At 39.5% G+C, this 23,689-nt stretch overlaps 2 protein-coding genes across 4 annotated transcripts in view; one reads left to right on the top strand and one right to left on the bottom strand.

The window, feature by feature from the left end:
* Positions 1-6,412, bottom strand: part of LOC145271259 (beta-lactamase domain-containing protein 2-like) — a 158,579-nt gene extending 152,167 nt beyond the window's left edge. The window contains exon 1 of the mRNA XM_080126820.1: positions 6,193-6,412. Coding sequence (XP_079982946.1) covers positions 6,193-6,344 — 152 coding nt within the window. The 5' untranslated portion in view covers positions 6,345-6,412. The remainder of the gene's footprint in view (positions 1-6,192) is intronic.
* Positions 1-23,689, top strand: part of LOC145271258 (beta-lactamase domain-containing protein 2-like) — a 376,845-nt gene that overhangs the window by 289,421 nt on the left and 63,735 nt on the right. The window lies entirely within an intron of this gene.

The raw sequence follows: 23,689 nt of genomic DNA, 5'->3' as shown, positions 1-23,689 counted from the left end.
TTCTCTCTCCCTGCTGAACAGTGTGCAAACGAGACCACTGACTGGTTCAAAACTGCAATCGAAGCGCATGTTCCCATGCGGAAATTTTATAGTAAGCCCCACTCTCCCCAATGGTTTACGTCGACTTGTGCAACTGCCATTACTCAAAAGCAGCATGCATACCGTAGGTTTAACCGACATAAGTCCAGTTCAAACAGACTGAAGTATATAGAAGCTAGAAATAACGTTAAGAAAGAAATAGCGACAGCTAAGAGAGAATTTACGGAAACCACTAAAAAGCGCATCGAAGCACAAAAACTAGGAACTCGAGACTTCTGGAAAATCTACAACAGTGTAGTAAATAATGGGCAATCGACAATTCCCCCACTAACCAACAATCACGAGGTTGTCTCCTCAGCAACCGACAAGGCTAACATGCTTGCCAGTCGGTTTGCCTCAAACTCCACACTGGACCCTTCCAACCACCCCCTACCTGACTTTCCTATGCGGACAGACGCCACACTAGACGATCTGAAAACCACCCCTGCTCAGGTGCATGCTATCATAAAAAACCTTGACACCTCAAAAGCATGTGGACCCGATCTTATCCCAGCTGTGCTATTAAAAAAGTGCTCAGCCGAAGTAGCTCCAGTTCTCTCCAAACTCTACAACAAATGTCTTAATGAAGCTTACTTTCCGGGCTGTTGGAAAACTGCTTCTGTTGTACCAGTATTCAAGAATTCTGGTGAAAGGACAGACCCATCAAATTATCGCCCCATTAGCCTCCTTCCACTTTTTGCCAAAATATTTGAGACCATAATTAACCACGCTCTAATCCATCATCTTACAGATGCTAAACTACTGACTGACAAACAATATGGATTTAGACAAGCCCGTTCCACAGCAGACATCCTCACCGTGATCTCTGAACGTATATACCAATCACTGGACAAAGCGGGGGAAGGCAGAGCGGTAGCTCTAGATATATCTAAGGCTTTTGACAGGGTATGGCATGAGGGTCTCCTCAGGAAAATCAGATCATACGGTATCACTGGTAGAATACTTAACATAATTAAATCCTTCTTAGATAAGAGAAAAATCCAGGTAGTCCTCGACGGTCGCACATCTAAACAATATGATATAAATGCGGGAGTGCCCCAGGGTTCTATCCTTGGACCTCTATTGTTCCTGATATTCATAAATGACCTCCCCGACAACATTGCCTCTGAGATGGGTATATATGCTGATGACACTACACTCTATGGCAGACACGACAGGAAGACGAATGAACACATTTCTAAAGAAATGGCAGAAACACTAGAGGAAGACCTCCAATCTGTAGTGGAATGGGGACAAAAGTGGTTGGTCGCGTTCAATGCTGCCAAGACTAAACTAGTTTCCTTCAATAATTACAAGAAACCCTCTCTACCACCAATAGCAATGGCCAACGACTCTTTATCTGAGAGTCCATCTTTCAAACTCCTTGGCCTAACGTTCACAGGAAACATGAGTTGGAACAATTACATTGAAGGCATTGCCAGGGCCGCTGCAAGAAAGGTGGGCTCTCTCTACCGTGCTAGAAAACTACTAACACCTGAAAGTATCCTGTACCTCTATAAGGCCACCATTCGCCCATGTATGGAGTATTGCTGCCACATCTGGGCTGGTGCATCTGCTACTAGTCTCTCGCTCCTTGACAAGGTTCAAAAGAGAGTCGCAAATTTGATAGGCCCTGAACTGGCATCTAAGCTTCAGCCTCTGTCCCATCGACGAAATGTTGCATCCCTCTGCCTGTTCTACAAGTATTTTAGTGGTGAATGCTCTGATGAACTGCAATCACTTGTGCCCCCACGACGCGAGCACCCTCGACAAACCCGACAGGCTACTAGATCCCACCCCCACACTGTAGAGGTCCCTAGATGTAAAAGATCTTTTTACTCCAATAGTTTCTTCCCCAGAACCGCAAGACTCTGGAATTCCATTCCAGGTCCCTGCTTCCCCAACAGTACTGACGTGCAGAAGTTCAAGTGTAACGTGAACCGACACCTTGCTGCCCAAATCCCTACATAGTACCCCAGTAGTTGTTGCCCCTGATAGTAGCCCCCTACACCAAAGTGGCAATTTGCCTTGTTTGGGGTGAAAATGTAATAAAAAAAAAAAAAAAAAAAAAAAAAAAAGAATAGAATGCGTTCTGGCATTTAGAGATAGCAGTGAACGGGTGAGATCTTATTGCTAAACGGGTTTGTCGGGGATATGTACGTCGAGGGGGTACAAGTGCAACAAGTTCATCAGAACACATTCCATTAAAATATTTGTAAAAAAGGCACAGTGATGCAACATTGCGGTGATGAGACAGGGGTTGGAGCTTAGTTGATAAAGTGGGACCGATTAGTTAGTTGGAATTTTCAACAACGATTGGAAGTTTTTTTTTATATGGAGGTCACCACTTATCAAGGCTCAAAAGCCACTCGATAGTATTGTAGTAATCATTAGTATTAGAGATTTGATAAAGTGTCTTACTTAAGGGGTCAGTTTATCAGGAATTTGTTTATGTTGGACTTGAAGACATCCAGGTTGTAGTCAGGTGGGAAACAGGCAAACGGAAGAGAGTTCTTAGAAAGAATCTTTGTTCATGGAATCTACATTTTGATTCACGCACAGATGAAGAGTGGGGAAAATTACTGACTGCGGTTTCAGCTAGACGGGTGTTTATCATGAAAGATTTGCGAGGGGGGGACTAGAGATTGGAGCTCAGACGAGCACTTGCTATGGAAATAACGATTAAACAAAGACAGGGAAGAGAAAAGAGCATCCCCACTAAGCCACAAGTCTATTTTGTACTCTGTCAAGGCAGGATAGGCTGTTTTTAGCAGCTCCTGCCCAGATGTGGCAGCAGTACTCCATCCTTGGACTTCACCAAAGTACGGCACAATCACGTTGACACATCGGTTCTCGCCAGATCACAGAAGTTAAGCAATGTTTAGCCTGGCCAGTAACAGATGGGTGGCCATTTGGGAAGGCTAGGTGCTGTATGTACCTTCTGGGAAGGTTGAGCGTGGGGCCAGAAGAACTCCTCGTTACAAAAAGTTGACTATGAATGGATGGAAATTTCACCAAGAACTTTTATCGCATTTGTGTCACGTATGCATTCAAATAAACCTAACTAAATAGAGCCCACATTACGAGACCTGACGACGTCTTTCAACTGGAAGATATATAGAGGTAGATTAAGTAAAGTGGGAATTTCGTTTAACGCAATCAAAAAAAAGATAGAGACAATGTCCATTTGCGAATGTGAGATATTAGGATCTGGAAAGTGTAGGAAAACTTCTCGCGGAATCTAACAGACGCAAAAAGCCTTTCGTGGACATACACAAACGCTCACGCCCATTTGGGGTTTCTTTTGCTAGGGGTTAACCGCACGAAGATGTTATATAAAAAGATTCCTTGACTCTAAGGATAGACTGTCTGAAAATTTCAATTAAAACTTTTAAAACTTTTTTGATCGGTTTTTGGCCAGAAATTTGGAGATTAAGGGGTCAAAGTTCAACGATATACCTTTGAGAACTCTACCAAACTCCTCCCACAATTTTGGGTCTACGAACTTGAAATTTTAGATATAGGTTCCTTGGACATGGATCTAACGTAATAACTTGATTTGAGCCCAAAACAATAAAATTTAAGGGGTCATAATTCCCAATGGTAGCCAAATGGATACGGTCTCTGCTAATCGAGCCAGAGATGCCTCGTGTTGTCGGGTTTAAATCGTTCGAATGATATTAATCGTGACACTGAAGATTCCCGAAAGGATGAAACACTAGTGTCTGTAGGTATTTAATTATTATAGTAAAAATTGTGGGAGGAGTTTGGTAGAGTTCTCAAAGGTCAAATCGTTGAACTTTGACCTCTTAATCTCCAAATTTCTGGCCAAAAACTGATCACATCGATTTTCCCAAATCTCAGTAACCTGTATATCAAATTTCGAGTCTGTAGACTAAAAATTGACAGAGTTATTGCGTAGGGAAATGTACACAGACACACAGATACACAGATACACGGACACTTTCACTTTTTACTTCAGAATAGTTTTTTTAACAATCAATTGGTATGGAAACCTGTGATTATAAGGTTTACAAAATATTACTGGCAGTAATATTCTATAAGTTATCCCATCTAAATAAGAATTTTTTTAGATCCAGCTTGCTTGGTAAAATCCATGTTATGCGTTCTTTACATCCGTTTGGTAATAAGGTCCAAGTTATATGTTGGGTAATCCGCATAGCTGTGTAGATATCCGAATCGGGCAAGTGCTTTTATACCTTTATAAGAACTTTAGCAAATAGGGTGCATACCTTTATAAGTATTTGCTAATATTTTCTCTCCTCTGATGAGATGGTAGACATCGAAACCCTATAGGTTAAGGAGATTAATTTTCTAAAGTATTCTTTGTCTTGCTTAGAATAATAAAAATTCTTTGATATGAAACTCAACCACTTCATTTCATTTCAATGAGAGTTTTTTTTTATTCATTGAATTACAATTTAATTTATTTGCTCTATCTTGCATATCAAGCAATTCTTGTTTAGATGGGATAACTTATAGAATATTACTGCCAGTAATATTTTGTAAACCTTACAATCTCATGTTTCCATAACAACTGATTGTTAAATAAAAACTATTCTGAAGAATATATATATATATATATATATATATATATATATATATATATATATATATATATATGAAATAAAATGGAGGTGGGAGGACCTGGATACTCAACGTTTAGCCCGATTTATGCGGGCTTCTTCAAGAGGGATGGTCATTGACGAGATAGTCGGAGGATTGGGGCTATATATAATGATGGGGGAGAGCAGCGTGTTTTCCTTATGTAAATAGATGTCATATGTACATGTATATACATTTTATGAGAGAAAAAATAAATAAATAAATAAATAAATTAGAGTAAATTAGTGTAGTGGATTACGTCTAAAAGATAAAATGTCGTAGAGATTAAAAAAAAAAATTGTGTTTGGAAATATAGCGGTGATAGATTAAATAAATAAAATGACACGAGATTACGAAAGAATCTTTTTTTTTTTTTTTAAATTAGAAATAATTGAATTGGGATAAAATAGCGCAGTAACTTAAAAGATGGTATCTAAAAATAAGAATAGGAGGTGATAAAATGGAGTCTAAAAATAGATAATGATAAAATACAGTAAATAAGTAAAATAAAAATAAAATTAAGTGAAATTACGATTTTTTTTTTTTTTTTTTGTATCGCGTTTAACCGGTGTCTAAGTTGTTTTCTTTAGTAATTATTTTCGACAGAAAGGGAGCAACGTGGAAAAAACCTTTTCTTTGCTTAATTATATTGCTGGAATGGGAGATTATAGCTGACTCAATTAAACGTCGTGTGGATCTGTTATGTATGTGTTTAAGGAAAGTTGCTTTGTTAAAATCAAACTGGTGGTCGTTTTCCATGATGTGACAAAATATGGCGTTGAGTGTATTGTTGTTTTTTACATCTCTTTATATATAAATATATATTTTACATCTCTTTATATATATATATATATATATATATATATATATATATATATATATATATATATATCAAATTTTAATTCAATGAATTTTAAAAAACTCTCATTGAAATGAGATGAAGTGGTTGAGTTTCATATCAAAGAATTTTTATTATTCTAAGCAAGACAAAGAATGCTTTAGAAAATTAATCTCCTTAACCTATAGGGTTTCGATGTCTACCATCTCATCAGAGGAGAGAAAATATTAGCAAATATTTTATATCTGCCTGCTTCCCTCCGGACTACAACTTGGATGTCTTCAAGTCTAATGTTAACAAATTCCTAATGAACCGCCCCCTTAATTAAACACTTCATCAAATCTCCACACTAACGTAATGTACTTGCAATAACCCTTATCCCTGAGTGGCTTCCGGGCCTTGATAAGTGGTGATCACTGTGTAAAAAAAAAAAAAAAAAAAAAAAGGTATGCACCCTATTTGCTAAAGTCAGTGAGACATGGAAAGTCAAAGTCAACACGTATACAGCTTTTTATTTCTCGATAACTAATCATTTCTGCAAAATTTCAATGCGATATTCGTATTCAGCATAGTCGAAAACTTATAAAGTCGTCATTTAAAAGAAAATTGTGGAGGTGGACCTAATCTGACAATTTATCAAAATGACTTACCTAAAAGTTTGGGCAACTTTGCCGAATCTGGGGTCGACGAATCCATCGACAAGGACGGGGAGTTTTTTCCCCTTCCGCCGATGAAAGAGGAGCCACACGGAGCAGGCCGCAGTCAAAGACAGAATCAACACTGGCAAAAGGAAATCCATCATTATCTAGCCAACTTTCCTGGGTGTAGATATTTATTAAAGTTTTTTTGTTTTGTTTTTTTTGTTTTTTGTGTGTGTGTTTTTAATTTGCTTTTTCTTTTATTTTATTTCCGTGTCTTTTTTTTAATATTTTTATTTATTTATTTATTTATTTGTTTATTCACTACCTGTTTGAACAAAAACGTTTAACAGCCAGTGGACCAACAGGTTTTTACGTTCATATCATAATTACCTGAAATTTTGTAAGTTTAACCGTAAATTCCACAAGTTTAGTGTGCGTGTCGCACATTTATGTAATATATATATATATATATATATATATATATATATATATATATATATATATATACATACATACATACATACATATATATATATATATATATATATATATATACATACATACATACATACATATATATATATATATATATATATATATATATATATATATATATATATATATGTCTGTAGAAAGATATTTTATTATAATATATACCAATCCTAATTTAAGGAGCTCAATTACAGAGCAATATATTCTCTCTCTCTCTCTCTCTCTCTCTCTCTCTCTCTCTCTCTCTCTCGCTCTGCGTAAACTTTAAGTATTTACTTCAACAGTGCTCAATACATAGGCCATATATATTTTATAATTTGCTATATATATATATATATATATATATATATATATATATATATATATGATTAATTTTTTGGGGGGAAAAAGAATTCCAGCAGAGTGCTCAATTAAAAGGAAAATCGAAAATGTAAGAGCGTATTTATATTTTGTGTACAGAAAGTTGTTAGTTGAGACAGATCATTGGTACCGTCGGTTTCAAGCCCGATAATAAGGCCCGTTTAAGGTATCCTTATCAAGCTCTCTTCAGACGAATATTGGCTGAAGAGAGCTTGATAAGGATACCTTAAACGGGCCTTATTATCGGGCTTGAAACCGACGGTACCAATGATCTGTCTCAACTAACAACTTTCTGTACACAAAATATATATATATAGCGAAGCCCACTATTAATTTGTTTGTAAACAAGCTGACGCACTGTGCGACGGGGGGGGGGAAGGAATTTAATACCCACTCTAGGAGAAATATTTACGGCACTGATTTGTAGCCGAATGGTGAGAGCTGCCGACTGTCAGTGCAACGGTTGTATGGTTCAATCCACGGCTGGGGAAAGGTGTTTGTCTAGCCGCACTGATGAGTTGTGATACAACGAAACAGTACTGTATGTGGATGACAATTAAAGCCTCCCCCCCTCTTTGGGTTGAGCACTTTGTAAATATATTTTCACCCGACGCGTATTTAAGAGCGATTAAGCGAAGCCCACTATTAATTTGTTTGTAAACAAACTGATGGTTCGAGTACTGTGTGACGGGGGTATGTGAATTTAATACACACTCTAGGAGAAATATTTACGGCACTGATTCGTAGCCGAATGGTGAGAGCTGCCGACTGTCAATGCAACAGTTGTAGGTTCAATCCACGGCTGGGGAAAGGTGTTTGTCTAGCCACACTGATGAGTTGTGATACAACGAAACCGTACTGTATGTGGAGTATAAATATATATATATATATAATATTCCCATGCAAATGCACGACACACGCTCTAAACTTGTGGAATTTTTTTTATTATTCCGTGTAAGACAAAGAATACATTTGAAATATTATAACTCCTTATCCTATAGGATTTCGATGTCTACCATCTCTTCAGAGGAGAAAATATTAGCAAATAGTGATAATGGTTTACACCTTATTTGCTAAAGTCAGTGAGACATGGAAAATCACAATTAAAAGTTGTTTAAATGTCATAGAATAAGGGAAGTTAATCCTGGGCCCAACTCTCTTCCTGATCTACATCAATGATCACCCTAAACAAATACTTAAATCATTCGTTGACATCTATGCTGATGACACGACCATTTATGGCAACACATCAAAGGCTGTAAATGACAAAGTTCTCTCTGATTCTCTCTCCTCTGATCTCGAGCGCGTGGTTCATTGGGGGAAGATGTGGCTGGTTACCTTTAATGCATCCAAAACCAAACTCCTATCCTTATATCATCAACGCTCTGATCCCCATCTGGCATCAATTGTGATGGATGGCTCTCGTCTGAGTGAGGCCCCGTGTTTTGACAAGCTTCTGGGTTTGTCCTTTACTCCTGATTTGAAATGGAACACGTACATCAGGTCTGTTGCCAAGGTCGCTGGAAAGATGGTGGGATCCTTCTACCGCTCCAGAAGATATCTCACTACTGATGCAATTCTCTATCTATATAAAAGCCAAGTACGTCCAAGGATGGAATACTGTTGCCATATCTGGGCAGGAGCTGCTAAAAACAGCCTATCCTGCCTTGACAGAGTACAAAATAGACTTCGTGGCTTAGTGAGGGATGCCCTTTTCTCTACCTTGCAACCTCTCTCCCACAGAAGAGACGTTGCGAGCCTATCCTTGTTTTATCGTTATTTCCATGGCAGGTGCTCGTCTGAGCTCCAATCTCTGGTCCCCCCTCGCCAATCTTTCACGAAAAACACCCGTCTAGCTGAATCCACTGTGAAAAATTTCCCCCACTCTATATCTGTGCCTAAATCAAAACGCGGATTCCATGAACAAAGCTTCTTTCTTAGAACTGCACGTCTGTGGAACTCTGTTCCGTCTGCCTGCTTCCCACTGGACTACAACTTTGATGTGTTCAAGTCCAACGTTAACAAATTCCTAATGAACCGCCCCCTTAAGTAAACACTTCATCAGGTCTCCATACTAACGTAATGTACTTGCAATAACTCTTATCCCTGAGTGGCTTCCGGGCCTTGATAAGTGGTGATCACTGTAAAAAAAAAAAAAAAAAAAGATATAAAAATTCACATCCAGATTGCATGGTAAAATTCGAAGTGAATGTCTTTGATATCAGTGTGGTAATATATATATATATATATATATATGTATATATATATATATATATATATTTCTGTAGAAATATATTTTCTTATAATATATACCAATCCTTATTTAAGAAGCTCAATGTTATTACAGAGCAATATATTCTCTCTCACTCTCTCTCTTTTTCTCACTCTTTCTATATATATATATAATTTATTTTTAAAAGATAATTATCCACCGACATGTGTTTCGTCGTCCACGACTCATCAGAGTGGCTGAATTTAGCGAGATTCGAAATCGGCACCTCGTGATAAGAAGCCTAAACCTCTACCATGGTGCTAACCTCGCCGGACTACTAAATGTATAACTTTTACGTAGATATTTTTATTTGTTTTGTTATCCAATCTTATTAACCAATATTTTTTCTTGTATTTAAAACGAAAAAAAAAAAAAGAAAGTCTCCCAAAAACTGAACATTTCCCAAATTATATTTGAACTCAAAAACAACCGGCTTTTTTGTATTTTTTATTCATTTATTTTATTCTTCTTCTAAAGTATGCATTACTTCTAGCTAAAGTTAATACAATACCCTAAACCATCTTTTTAACCAGCTTTTTAAACGAGTTAAAAATAGCCAAACTTTTTCAATTTGATAAAAGTTCCATTATAGCATATTTATTATGGCGCTCGTCAGATGTTTTAATTTCCAAAGGAATCGACAGACAATCTAAATAAAAAAAAGCGTGTGTATGTGTGTGTGGGAAGGGTAGATTATATTGACATGCATCATCATCATCATATCATATTTGGTTTTATATGTTGGCATATGTTGGACAGCTTTAAAAAAAAAAAAGTTCACGGATAGAATTCGTCACTGTATTTCCCCCTCACAACTTTGTCAACTTCCAGTTGTCTCTGCTCCTCACCAGTTCATTTGCATATATGTGTGTGGTGGGCTGTGTGATCTCGTGCGATTCCAAGACCACACCTTAAAAAGCCACGGACGCCATTTTTCCAGAGATGGAGATTTGGTCAGATTTGTAAAAATATTAGGAGTCAAAGCCGGATGTGTGTCATTAACCGGCCGCACAAGTTATCAAATTGTGTTCATTCCATTCATCATTTTCAATCCTTTCATAACATTATTCATCATTCAACTGGCAATTTATCCATTACGTTAACCTTTATCCTTGAGTGGATTTTGGCTTTGACAAAAAGTATCCATGCATTAACATGAGAGGGGAGACTATCTTCAAGTACTATCCTAAGCCATGAATGGGTAAAGGACTTATACTAAGTAGATATTAATAAGTCCTTCTCACCTTTTTTTATTTTTTTAATTTTTTTTATTTATTTATTTTATCTTTTTATTTATTGTTTTAATTTATTTTTTATTTTTTTTATTTTTTTTTATTTTTTTTATCTATTTTTTTATTTTTTTTATTAATTTTTTTATGTTTTTTATTTATTTATTTTTATTTTTTTTAATTTTTTTATTTATTTTTTATTTATTTTATTTATTTGTTTATTTTTTTTATTTATTTTTTATTTTTTTATTTTTTTTAATTTTTTTTTTTATTTTTTTATTTTTATTTTTTTATTTTAGTTTATTTATTTATTTTGTTTTCTTATTTATTTTTTTATTTATTTATTTTTATTTTTTTTATTCATTTTTTTATTTTTTTATTTATTTTTTTTTAAATTTTTTTTATTTATTTTTTAATTTTTTATTTTAGTTTATTTATTTATTTATTTTTGTTTTTTTAATGGATAATGCATGCGGGTGTGTTATCGGCAGCTCCCGTAACTTTTGCTTCTCCTTTTTTGTCCTTCAGTTTCCAATGAGTGATTTTTCTGACAAAGGGTGAAGAAAAAGCTGATTTCCAAGTCGGTAGTACTTTGTAACCAGTAGACTGATATGTCGGAAATTTTCTGTTTCTATGTCTATCCTTGTGGTCATGTCACTAGTAAGGGTGCTGGAGGTAAACGTTTCATCTGGGCTTACATTACCCGCCTGATAGTCAGGGACCCTAACCTTGGATTAACCACTAAGGAGGCTGTCCTATTAGCAGGTGCAAAGTACCGGGGTTGTTGTATTGCCATTTCGTGAATGGATTCTGGACCATGCAGTAGTTTCTGCTAGGGCCTCTCGATGCCATACTAGTGGGTAATTGTTACGGCTTTACCTTATCATGTGCCACAAAAAAAAAAATTCTTGTCTTTTTCTCTCTTATTTTCCCTCTCTGTCCTGCTCCAACCAAATCTACTGACCTGCTCCACAAACCCCAAAACCTCAATCATGACAAATCTCCAAAAAAGAAACACGAATAAACCTAGAACCCCATCCACCAACGTAGACCCCTACTACCAGGTCTCCTTCTCCAACATCAGGGGTCTACGTTCCAACCTTCCAGAGGTTGAAACACAATTACAGGAGACGAAACCATATTCTTTCTAAGTTAAACTGGCATAGGGCCAACCACTTCTCTAGACGAATTCATAATTAAAGGATACTCCAACTTAACATCTAAATTTGACCCCCAAGATCGCCATGGGCATGGAATATGTGCCTACATCAAAGATGGCTTTCCATGTGGTAGGGATATTTCCAGAGAAGACCCTAATTTACCTTATATGTGCTTTCGGGTTGCACTAGCTTACACCACTGCATTTATATTTGCCGTCTATCGCCCGCACAACAGTGGGGTTACTATCTTTAAGAGCATATCTGAGAAAATTGACCACATCCTGTCTGCTCATCCTTCGGCTAACATTCACATTTGCGGTGACTTAAATCTCCATAATGTGGAATGCCTGACTCACTCAAATAAAACCGATGACGAGGGGAGGTTTTGTCATGATTTTGCCATTGCCTATGACCTCACTCAGATTGTTCACGAACCCACCGATACACCCTGTCAATATGCAAGCCTTCTAGTCCTTTTCCTCACAACTTCCCCTGAGCTGTGTTCATGTTCCGTTCTATCTCCTCTGGGATCCTCTGACCACTCTGTTGTAGCAGTTAAGATAAAAATGTACCTCTCCACTCATACTCTATGGCTTCTGTACATTCATATCTGACCTACCTCTGTTTAAAAAGTTTTTAACTTTGCAGCTAATTCTACCCTATGCAATAATGACTATCAACTCCCCGTATTTCCTCCTATAACAGACAGCACGCTATGCAACATACAAATATCTGTGCGTGAGGTCGCCAAGCTAATCAAGAACCTTGATTCCAGTAGATATCTCACTGCTGATGCAATTCTCTATCTATATAAGAGCCAGGTACGTCCAAGGATGGAATACTGTTGCCACATCTGGGCAGGAGTTGCTAGAAAGGACTTGGCCTGCCTTGATAGAGTTCAAAATAGACTTCGTAGCCTCGTAGGAGATGTCCTTTTCTCTTCCTTGCAACCTCTATCTCACAGAAGAGATGTTGCGAGTTTGTCTCTGATGTATCGTTATTTTCATGGAAAGTGTTCGACTGAGCTTCAATCTATGGTCCCCCCTCGCAAAACTTTCACAAGAAACACTCGTCTAGCTGAAAACACTATCAATAATTCCCCCCACTCTTTATCTGTGCCTAAACCTAAACGTAGATTCCATGAACAAAGCTTTTTTATTAGAACTGCACGCCTGTGGAATTGTCTTCCGTTTTCCTGCTTTCCAGCTGACTACAATATGGTTATCTTCAAGTCTAACGTAAATAAGTTCTTGATGAGCCGTTCCATATAAGTTATCAAATTTAACAAATTTTCATTACTAATGATTATTATATTGTCCAATTTCTACTGTACACTCTTTAACCCTTATCCTTGAGTTGCCTCTTTGACCTTGATAATGAGTTGATACCTATGAAAAAAAAAAAAAGAACAAGTCCAATGTGAACAAGTTCTAATTGAATCGTCCCCCTAAGTAATCCAAGTTTCAAAATTCCCACTGTTTACTATGCTAAAATCACAATGACTAATGTATACCTATTAACCCTTATCCTTGAGTGGCCTCTGGGCCTTGATAAGTGGTGACACCCTTGTAAAAAAAAAAAAAAAAAGCAACTGGCCCTGATGGCATTCCAGTTATAGTGCTGAAAAAGCTCCAACCAGAACTTGCCCCCATACTTACAAAACTTTAAGCGTTGCCTTAAGGAGAAGTGCTTTCCAACACCCTTGAAAACGTCATCAGTATGCCCTGTATTTAAGAATTCAGGTGATAAGTCATCTCCCTCTCAGTACAGACCAATAAATCTCCTGTGTGTCATGAGTAAGTTGTTGGAATCCATATCAAATAAAGAAGTAGTCAACCACTTCAACAGAAACAACCTTCTTAGTGACATGCAATATGGTTTCCGGTCTGCAAGATCTACAGCAGATGTGCTAACGGTTATATCACACAGGATTAGTGAATCTCTTGACAAAGGTTTTCTTTCCAGGGCAATTGCTCAACATATCGAAGGCCTTTGACAAGGTATGGCATAAAGGTCTACTTCACAAGATTTCCAGCTACGGTATTACTGGAAATGTTTTCTCAATCATTAAATCATTTCTCTCTGATAGGTTCATAAGAGTAGTGGTTGATGGGCAGAAATCAGAGGCCCACAGTATTAATGCTGAAGTCCCCCAGGGGTCCATCCTGGGCCCAACTCTCTTCCTGATCTACATCAATGATCTCCCAAAACACATACTTAAATCATTCGTTGACATCTATGCTGATGACACGACCATCTATGGCAATACATCAAAGGCCGTAAATGACAAAGTTCTCTCTAATTCTCTCTCTGCTGATCTTGAGCACGTGGTACAAGGGGGGAAGAGGTGGCTGGTCACTTTTAATGCATCTGTTGCCAGGGACACTGGGAAAATGGTGGGATCCTTCTACCGCTCCAGAAGATATCTCACTACTGATGCAATTCTTTATCTGTATAAAAGCCAAGTACATCCAAGTTGGAAATGACTTCTATACCATACATTACGACCATGTAATCCCTACAGCTACCTACCTTGAAAATGCTGCTGTGAAACCTGACATAGTTATATGGAATAAGTCAGAGAGAGTAGCAACCTTGGTTGAAGTGATCGTCCCTAACGATGGAGGTCTTAACAGAGCTGAAAGGGAGAAACAGACCAAATATCAAGGTCTCATGTATGATATGAAAAGAAACTGGAATCTTAGGGAGATATCAATCATACCACTTATCATAGGTGCCACAGAGCTTATGAAGAAGAACCTGAAGTCCTACCTAACTAATATTCCTGGTGAACCAAGTGCAAAAGAGATCCAGACAATTGCACTTAAGGGAACGAGGAGGATACTAAAAAGAGCTCTTGGTTGGTTTCAATAAAAAGCAGGGTAATGTTGGTAGCTGGTTTGGCTGCCTCATACCCAGCATTACAATCTTCAAAGGAAGAAAATTAAAAAAACAAACAAGCAAAAAATGAAAGCATATTTTTCGCCCATTAATGACTCCAAAACACACACACACACACACACACACACACACACACACACACACACACACACACACACACACACACAGACGAAAGTATATTGTTTTCCCCCTTAATGAGTCAATCCCAAACAATTTAGTCGACTGCCAAACGGGAAGATTAATACAGTTTATTTTAAACGGTTCGATGTTTTCTTGCCGACACGTATCTTAACTGATACGCTTCACGGCATATCGACCTATTTTCAATTTCAAATACGCTCACTTTTTTTTGGGGGGGGGGTTATGCTTCAAGTTCTATGTGTCTAAATATTTAGTCATATTGTTTGGTTTGGTTTATTTGTTTTACAGCATATCAACATTTTTCAGGTCATTTAATGGCGATTTCAGTAATTTTGGGAGGAAAACATTTAGGCTTAAATCAACGGAAAAGAAAAAAGAAAGAAATATTTGCCGTATTTGGAATCTTAAGGAGATATCAATCATACCACTTATCATAGGTGCCACAGGGCTTATGAAGAAGAACCTGAAGTCCTACCTAACTAATATTCCTGGTGAACCAAGTGCAAGAGAGATCCAGAAAATTGCACTTAAGGGAACAACGAGGATACTAAAAAAAGCTCTTGGTTGGTTTCAATAAAAAAGCGGGGCAATGTTGGCAGCTGAAAGAAAGAAAGAACAAAAAGAAAAGGGATTGATGACCAATGCATTCAAGAAGATGGCAGGGATCAGTAATGACAATAAATGCAGGTTCTGCCATACAGAATTGGAAAGTGTTGGTCATCTGATATCCTGGGAACATCAACCTGAAAGAACAGTTGGAAATGACTTATATACCATACATTACGACCATGTAATCCTTACAGCCACCTACCTTGAAAATGCTGCTGTGAAACCTGACATAGTCATATGGAATAAGTCAGAGAGAGTTGCAACCTTGATTGAAGTGAGTGTTCCTAATGATGGAGGTCTTAACAGAGCTGAAAGAGAGAAACAGACCAAATACCAAGGTCTCATGTATGATATGAAAAGAAACTGGAAACTTAGAGAGATATCAATCATACCAGAGAGATCCAGACAATTGCACTTAAGGGAACAGCGAGGATACTAAAAAGAGCTCTCGGTTGGTTTCAATAAAAAGCTGGGAAATGTTGGCAGCTGCTTTGGCTGCCCCGTACCCGGCATTACAATCTTCAAAGGAAGAAGAAAAAAAAAAAAAAAAAAAAATGAAAGTATATTTTTCGCCCATTAATGACCCAAACACACACACACACACACACACACACACACACACACACACACACACACACACACACACACACACACACAGACGAAAGTATATTGTTTTCCCCAGACAATTGCACTTAAGGGAACAGCGAGGATACTAAAAAGAGCTCTCGGTTGGTTTCAATAAAAAGCAGGGCAATGTTAGCAGCTGGTTTGGCTGCCTCATACCCAGCATTACAATCTTCAAAAAAAAAGAAAAAAGTAAATCTAAATTCATTCGTGGATATATATACGTAATACTTTCGTTAAACGTAGATACGAGTATACATAGATATAAACATAAACTCATTTCTAGGTGCATCGATGCAATATTTTCATTTAAAAATTAGCACGTTAGCACCGACGCACACACACGCATATACATACACACTTACAGATACACATTTCCACACGCATGCATGCACCCACATATACATGCACACATACATGCACTCATACATACATTTGTAACGATACACACCTAATCCCACATACGCACCGATATCTACGCACGCATATACATACAGATATACAGTGTGACACGTCGTAAAATATGGACATACACATGTACGCAATAATAAAACGCACACGAGCTTGGGATAGTGGTCCTAGGTTGCCATACTTATAGATTTTAGGGAGGAGTTTGAGGTAAGTTGGGGTATTTGGTTTTTTATATAGATCAGTTTAGGCGGAAGACTTCTGGGTTTGAGCTTTACTCCTGATCTTAAATGGAACACGTACATCAAGTCTGTTGCCAAGGTCGCTGGAAAGATAGTGGGATCCTTCTACCGCTCCAGAAGATATCTCACTACTGATGCAATTTTCTATCTATATAAAAGCCAAGTACTTCCAAGGATGGAATACTGCTGCCATATCTGGGCAGGAGCTGCTAAAAACAACCTATCCTGCCTTGACAGAGTACAAAATAGACTTCGTGGCTTGGTGGGGGATGCCCTTTTCTCTTCCCTGCAACCTCTCTCCCACAGAAGAAATGTAGCGAGCCTGTCTTTGTTTTATCGTTATTTCCATGGCAGGTGCTCGTCTGAGCTCCATTCTCTGGTCCCCCCTCGCCAATTTTTTTCAAAAAACATCTGACTAGCTGAAACTACCGTCAATAATCTTCCCCACTCCTTATCTGTTCCTAAATCAAAACGTAGATTCCATGAAAAAAGTTTCTTTCTTAGAACTGCACCCCTGTGACACTCTGTTCCGCTTGCCTGTTTCCCTCCCGACTTCAACCTGGATGTCTTCAAGTCCAACACAAAAAAATTCCTGATGAACCGCCCCCTTAAGTAATGACATTTTATCAATTCTCCAATACTATTACTACACTATCCCATTGATTACTGTACACACAATAACCCTTATCCCCGAGTGGCCATTGGGCCTTGATAAATGGTGAACTCCATGTAAAAAAAAAAAGCGAGATAAGACACTGATAGAATTATGATGAAAACTTCTGATAGATAGTACTTGAAGTAATACTTTTAAGGAGATCCTAGCCAAAAAAGGAAAAGCTCAATATTTAAGAATAGAGCAAATTATTAAATCGAATATATGTCTCTATATGTTGTTTTTTCAGAATTTAAAATTGAACCACGAAACTTATATATTTATATATATACATATTTACCTCTATCTATCTATAAAAATGAAAATGTCGCTGTGTGTCTGTCTGTGTACATTTCCCTAGCAAATAATTCTGTCAAGATTTGACATAAGGGCTATTGAGATCGTTTTATTCAATTTTCGGCCAGTTGAGCTTTGAAAAAAATTCAAAAGATTTTACCCTTGCGGTGTCTAGCGAACTACTCAGCCAATTTTGAGTCTAAACATTTGAAATTGATACATAATGAGTATTCAGCCACACGGCACGCATTTTAATAGGGTTTGCGGTAAAAATTTGGCTGGCAAGAGGTCAAAGTTTAAAGAGTTGACCTTTGCAGATTATACCAAACTCCTCCGCCAATTTTGGATCTAAACACTTGAAATTTTAGAGGTAACTTGGACATATGTCAAGCATTTTATTTTGAAACCTAAACAATAAATGTTAAGGGGTCAAAATTGGGGTCAAAGTTAAAAAAAATTCCAGCATTAAATTTTTTTTATTTGGATTTAATTTAACATTATATAATCAATTCTTAATGCTGCTTGGCCTTTTGGCCAAGATCAAAGTGTAGTATCTGTTCCGGCAGATACTGCAAGCAAAGACCATATGTCGGGGCAATCCCACATATAAGACCTTGGTCAATGTAGGGGCAACCCTTCATACCAATTGTCACTATCCAGCTCCCCTACTCCCCGGGGAGTTGGTCCCCATTTCCCCTGCACTCCTCACAGTAAAAATCGGCCTTGGGCCTAATTTTCTTGGTGGGGGCAAATAAATACCCTTAATGCTGCAATTTTTTAAGTTTTAAATTTATTATATTTTTTACTAGAATATCTTGTCCTTTTCTTTTCCAGTTTTAACAACTAGTCCTTTACTTTTCCATGTTTAAGCTTAACCATATTATTTTCATGCACACATTTTTCTATTGTAATACACACACACACACACACACACACAAAAACACACATCTATATATCTAGATATCTATAAAAGTGAACGTGTGTGTGTGTGTGTGTGTGTGTGTGTGTGTGTGTGTGTGTGTGTGTGTGTGTACATTCCCTACGAAACAACTCTGTCAATTTTTAGTCTACAGATTCGAAATTTGATTGTCGTGGGGGCAAGAAAAACTACCTTCCCCCACTCCCCCGTTTTATCTATATATATAAAAGCCAAACGTCTGTGTGTATGTATGTATGTTTGTTTGTAATGCTAAAACTTTTGAAAGACGGAACCAAACTTGACAAATTTGGTATCATATCGAAGCCCCATCAACCGGATGACAAATATCGAAATTTCATGTCAAACGGACCACTAGAAGTTGGTCAACTGATCAGTTATCTTCGAGGGGGGCCCCCAAAAAACCTGTCATTATCTATATATATAAAAGACAAATGTTTGTTTGTAACGCTAAAACTTGAGATGAAAGATTCCTCTCCCCTAAGAATAAAACATATGTTCAATATCTGCTTTTGTTTTTTCCTTGTTTATACGGTCCCGAGCAACGCCGGGTAGCCCTGCTAGTATACAATAAAAATAAGCACACGTCATTTCTAGCATTGAGCGACAGAAGAAAAGAAAGGAGAATGGACGAATAGCCACACCTAAAAGGCAAGGCCAGCTGACCTACTGTTAAAGGAAATACACATAAAAATTAATCTTTTACGATTAAAAGCTAAATGATTGTTTTTTTGTTTCAGACGGAATGAGTTTAAATACAACTCTCAAACTTCTAAACTAAGTTTGACTTGTAAAAATTTCGTCTGGAATTAATGACCTTCATTTATTCATTTTCCGAGAGTGACGTCACCTGTCTCCACAAAGAAAGCGCCTCTCGGCCAAAAAAGTTACGAGTACCCCGGCTACCCCCGCCCTTAGTTGGCATCTTGGAGGAGATCAAAGTGTAGTATCAAGGATGACCAACGACCCCCAAAATCCCCCCTTTTGAGTTGGCCATGTGCCTAAGTTTTTTGTTCATCGTTAATTTTGACTGTATTTTTTAACATGAATAAAAGATTTAATATCTCAAAGTGTAGTATCTGACCCGCAGAAGCGAGGTTCCTTTTACAAACCTAGTGGAATGGGCAGTCTATCAATTAGACAGGGTTGGGAGGGTCCTACTAACCACCTTTTGTTTTTTCTTCCCCCGCCCTCGACACAAATGAATTATTGCACCATTTTATTGTTATCTTTTTTGTTTTTACACGTCAATAAAAAATGTTTTAAAAATTGGGAGTTAAGTAGGACGTCCCCCAATATGAAAGGGTGAATGCGGTATTATGGTGAAAGAAGATACTAGCTGGGAGAAACTTTTGACTTTGTTTAGTTCTGGAGTGACAAGGATGACCAACGACCCCCAAAATCCCCCCTTTTGAGTTGGCCATGTGCCTAAGTCTTTTGTTCATCGTTGATTTTTTCTGTATTTGTTAACATGAATAAAAGATTTAATATCTCAAAGTGTAGTATCTGTTCCGACAGATACTGCAAGCTATGACTTTTTCCCTTCCCCCTCCCTTCACTCCTTACATTAAAAATCGGCCTTGTGCCTAATTTGCTCGGTGGGGGAGCAAATAAATACCATCTGTTCCGACAGATACTGCAAGCTATGACTAGCTATGACTAGCTATAACTAGCAAAGACCAGATGTGGGGGCAACCCCACATCCCTGACCTTTAACCAGCTCCCATTTCCCACCTCTCGGGAGCTGGTCCCCTTTTTCCCTTCCCCCTCCCTTCACTCCTCACATTAAAAATTGGCCTTGTGCCTAATTTGCTCGGTGGGGGAGCAAATAAATACCATCTGTTCCGGCAGATACTGCAAGCTATGACTAGCTATGACTAGCAAAAACCAGCTATGACTAGCAAAGACAATATGTGGGAGTAACCCCACATATCTGAACTTGGTCAAGGTAGGGATCACCCTACGACCACAGTTACTATCCAGCTCCCATTTCCCACCTCTCGGGAGCTGGATCCCCCTTTCCCTCCCCCCTCCCTCTCTCTCCACATTAAAAAACGGCCTTGTGCCTAATTTGTTCAGTGGGGAAGCAAATAAATACTATCTTGATTACCTCCGCCCTTAGTTGGCATAGCCCGACCTTTTGGCCGGGATCAAAGTGTAGTATCTGTTCCGCAAATAAATACCATCTGTTCCGGCAGATGCTGCAAAGCTATGACTAGCACAGACCAGCTATGACTAGTAAAGACCATAACCCTAACCCTAACCCTAACCCTAACCCCACATATCTGACCTTGGTCACTGAAGGGGCAACAGTTTCTAATCCAGCTCCCACTTCCCACCTCTCGGGAGCTGGATCCCCTTTCCCTCCCCCTTCCCCCTATCTCCACATTAAAAAGTGGGGAAGCAAATAAATACCCGCCCTTAGTTGGCATCTTGGAGGAGATCAAAGTGTAGTATCTGTTCCGGCAGATACTGCACTTAAGATAATTTGTACCAGTCAATGGAGGGGAAACCCTCTATACTGGGACAATTATTATTTTTGGTAACCAGAGTGACCCCTTTTAGGGGAGCTGGTTTTTACCTCACATTAAAAACGGCCTTGTGCCTAATTTGCTCAGTGGGAGAGCAAATAAATACCATCTGTTCTCACTTGACTTTTCTGAAGACCAGCAAGGCAGGGTGTTTTACCCTCTTGACCATTTTGGATAAGTTTAAGGGTCTTTTTTTCTTTTGCTCAGTGTCTGATCCGACTTAAGCAGCTGGCAGGACTGGGGACGACTGACGTGCCTCTTTAGGCGAAGGTCCCCCTGGCTTCCGAATCGGCGGGTCTGGAAAGAGCACTGAGCCAACAACTAGAGGAGGCTGGCCTCTACCTCTGTCACCATGGGGGACGCCCCTGGTGTAGGGACTGCTACGAGAGCGTCATATCCGGTGCTGAGAAGTGGGGACACCACATTTGGTGACGCTCCAGTGCCGTTGTTGAGGGATGCCACACCCGGTGGAATCCCAGTGCTGTTGTCGTATGGCAACCTGCAACCCAGGAAGAAAAGACAGAGCAGAGTTCTGAAAAGGGCCCAGAAACGAGTCCAGAGAAGACAAGTCACTGGGGACCAGAGCAGCGGAGTCCGGAAAAGAGCCCAGAAACGAGAAATAGCTGGGGACCAAAACAGCAGAGTCCGGAAAAGAGTCCAAAGAAGACAAGCCGCTGGGGCCCGAAAGAGCAGAGAAGCCCAGATGCCTACAGAAGACTTTTCCAAGAGAAGTACAGGTTCCTAACAGACGGCAACGAGATCAGGCCAGTTCCCGGGAAGCTTGAAAGCCTCAGGAGAAGGGCCGTACAGGACTCAACAAAGATAAGATGATAAACCTGTTAGTCGAGTCAAATATCCCGGCAACATACAGAAGTTACGCAATGTGGGATATTTTGCTCCCCACAGAAGAAGATGCAATCAAGGTTTCCAAAAGCGACACGATATGGAAAGGAGTCAGACGCAAACCAGAATATCTGGAAAAAAGGCGGACGACTGTGACCATATTATTAGTCCCCTGGTGCTTTGAAGAGGAGCAAGTTGGAGCCATTTTGCCTCAATACGGGGACGTAGAAGCAGTAAATGCAGCACGTGGCCCCAAGAACATCATGACTGGCGACTACAGGTTGAAGATGAGAGTCAACAGGGCAGGCTTTGACGTAATCCCCGCCCAACTAACATGGGAAAAATGGACAATGTCCATAATCGTCGAGGGCAGGAGGCCACACTGTTGGAACTGCAGGATGCCAGGACATATGGCAAAATTTTGCCCAAAGAAAGTTCCAGTACCCCCACCGACAGTGGTGCCCCTGGTGAAAGTGGGAGAAAAAGTAGTCACACCAACAGCGGAGACAACCAACAGCTCCCATTTCCCACCTCTCGGGAGCTGGTCCCCTTTTTCCCTTCCCCCTCCCTAAAAAGGGAAAGCAAAAGTCAGCAGCCCCGGAAAAGCCAAAAGTCCAAAACACAAAAGAAGAGAAATCAGGAGTGAAGCGGAAGTTGCCCTCCGAATCAGAAGAAGAGGAGGAAGAAAGAAAGACGAAAGAAAGAAGCCCAACAGCTACAAGCAAAAAAGTGAAAGAAGACCAAGAAAACCCTGCCCAACCTTCAGACCCCATGGATGAGCAGAACACCCCTCCCCCTCCGCATACTTCTACTCCTACTACCAGCGAGGAGACCTTAGAAGCCGGGACTTCGGAAGACATGGAAGCCGAGGCTTCGGAAGAAAGCAGAACAGAAGAGCAAGAGACCATCACCACCACCACCCTGGTAGCCCTGGTCCAGACCGAGCAGACGCGGAAGTGCCCCTTCTTACCCGCGAGGAGACCTTAGAAGCCGGGACTTCGGAAGACATGGAAGCCGAGGCTTCGGAAGAAAGCAGAACAGAAGAGCAAGAGACCATCACCACCACCACCCTGGTAGCCCTGGTCTGGACCGAGCGGACGCGGAAGCGCCCCTTCTTACCCGCGAGGAGACCTTAGAAGCCGGGACTTCGGAAGACATGGAAGCCAAGGCTTCGGAAGAAAGCAGAACAGAAGAGCAAGAGACCATCACCACCACCACCCTGGTAGCCCTGGTCCGGACCGAGCGGACACGGAAGCGCCCCTTCTTACCCGGGGAAAGGATTTGTGAGGTGGACGCAAGTCAAGGACCAGTAGACCTCAGTGCAGGTCAAAAGAAGAACGAGAAGAAATTGGAGAAACTCACCGAGGTGGATGGAAAGGAGGTGGAGAGGCCAACCAACTTCCGTGAGGCACTAATGCTGATCACATTCTTAAGAAAGGAGAAGGGTGCCAGAGTGAAGGCGCTATGGAGAATGGTTGCCGAGGCTAAGCTGGCTTTTCCGGGGCTGAAAATAGTCGACGACGAACACCCGTCTTTGATGCAAATTGCTGTAAAATGTGAAGGGAGGCTCCCCATTTACGTTCACCCGTCCCTTTATAGAGCCTTAAAAATAACCTTTCCCTTGGACGTGGGGGGACTGGTCCGAGGAGGTCAGTTCACAACAGAGTTGCTAACTGGCAGCATCGGTCAGTCCTTCGGCGTTCTAACGCCCGAGGATTTTAGACCCGCTTTCAACGAATACTACTAGTTAGGGAAATCATGGTAACAAACTTAAACCTAGCTAGTTTAAATGCGAGGGGCATGAGATC

Source organism: Euprymna scolopes, chromosome 46, assembly GCF_053919585.1.
Source record: "Euprymna scolopes isolate OS-2025 chromosome 46, ASM5391958v1, whole genome shotgun sequence".
NCBI classification, from domain to species: domain Eukaryota; kingdom Metazoa; phylum Mollusca; class Cephalopoda; order Sepiida; family Sepiolidae; genus Euprymna; species Euprymna scolopes.
The sequence above is the reverse complement of the archived record's forward strand: the minus strand, read 5'-3'. Positions and strand labels throughout refer to the sequence as shown.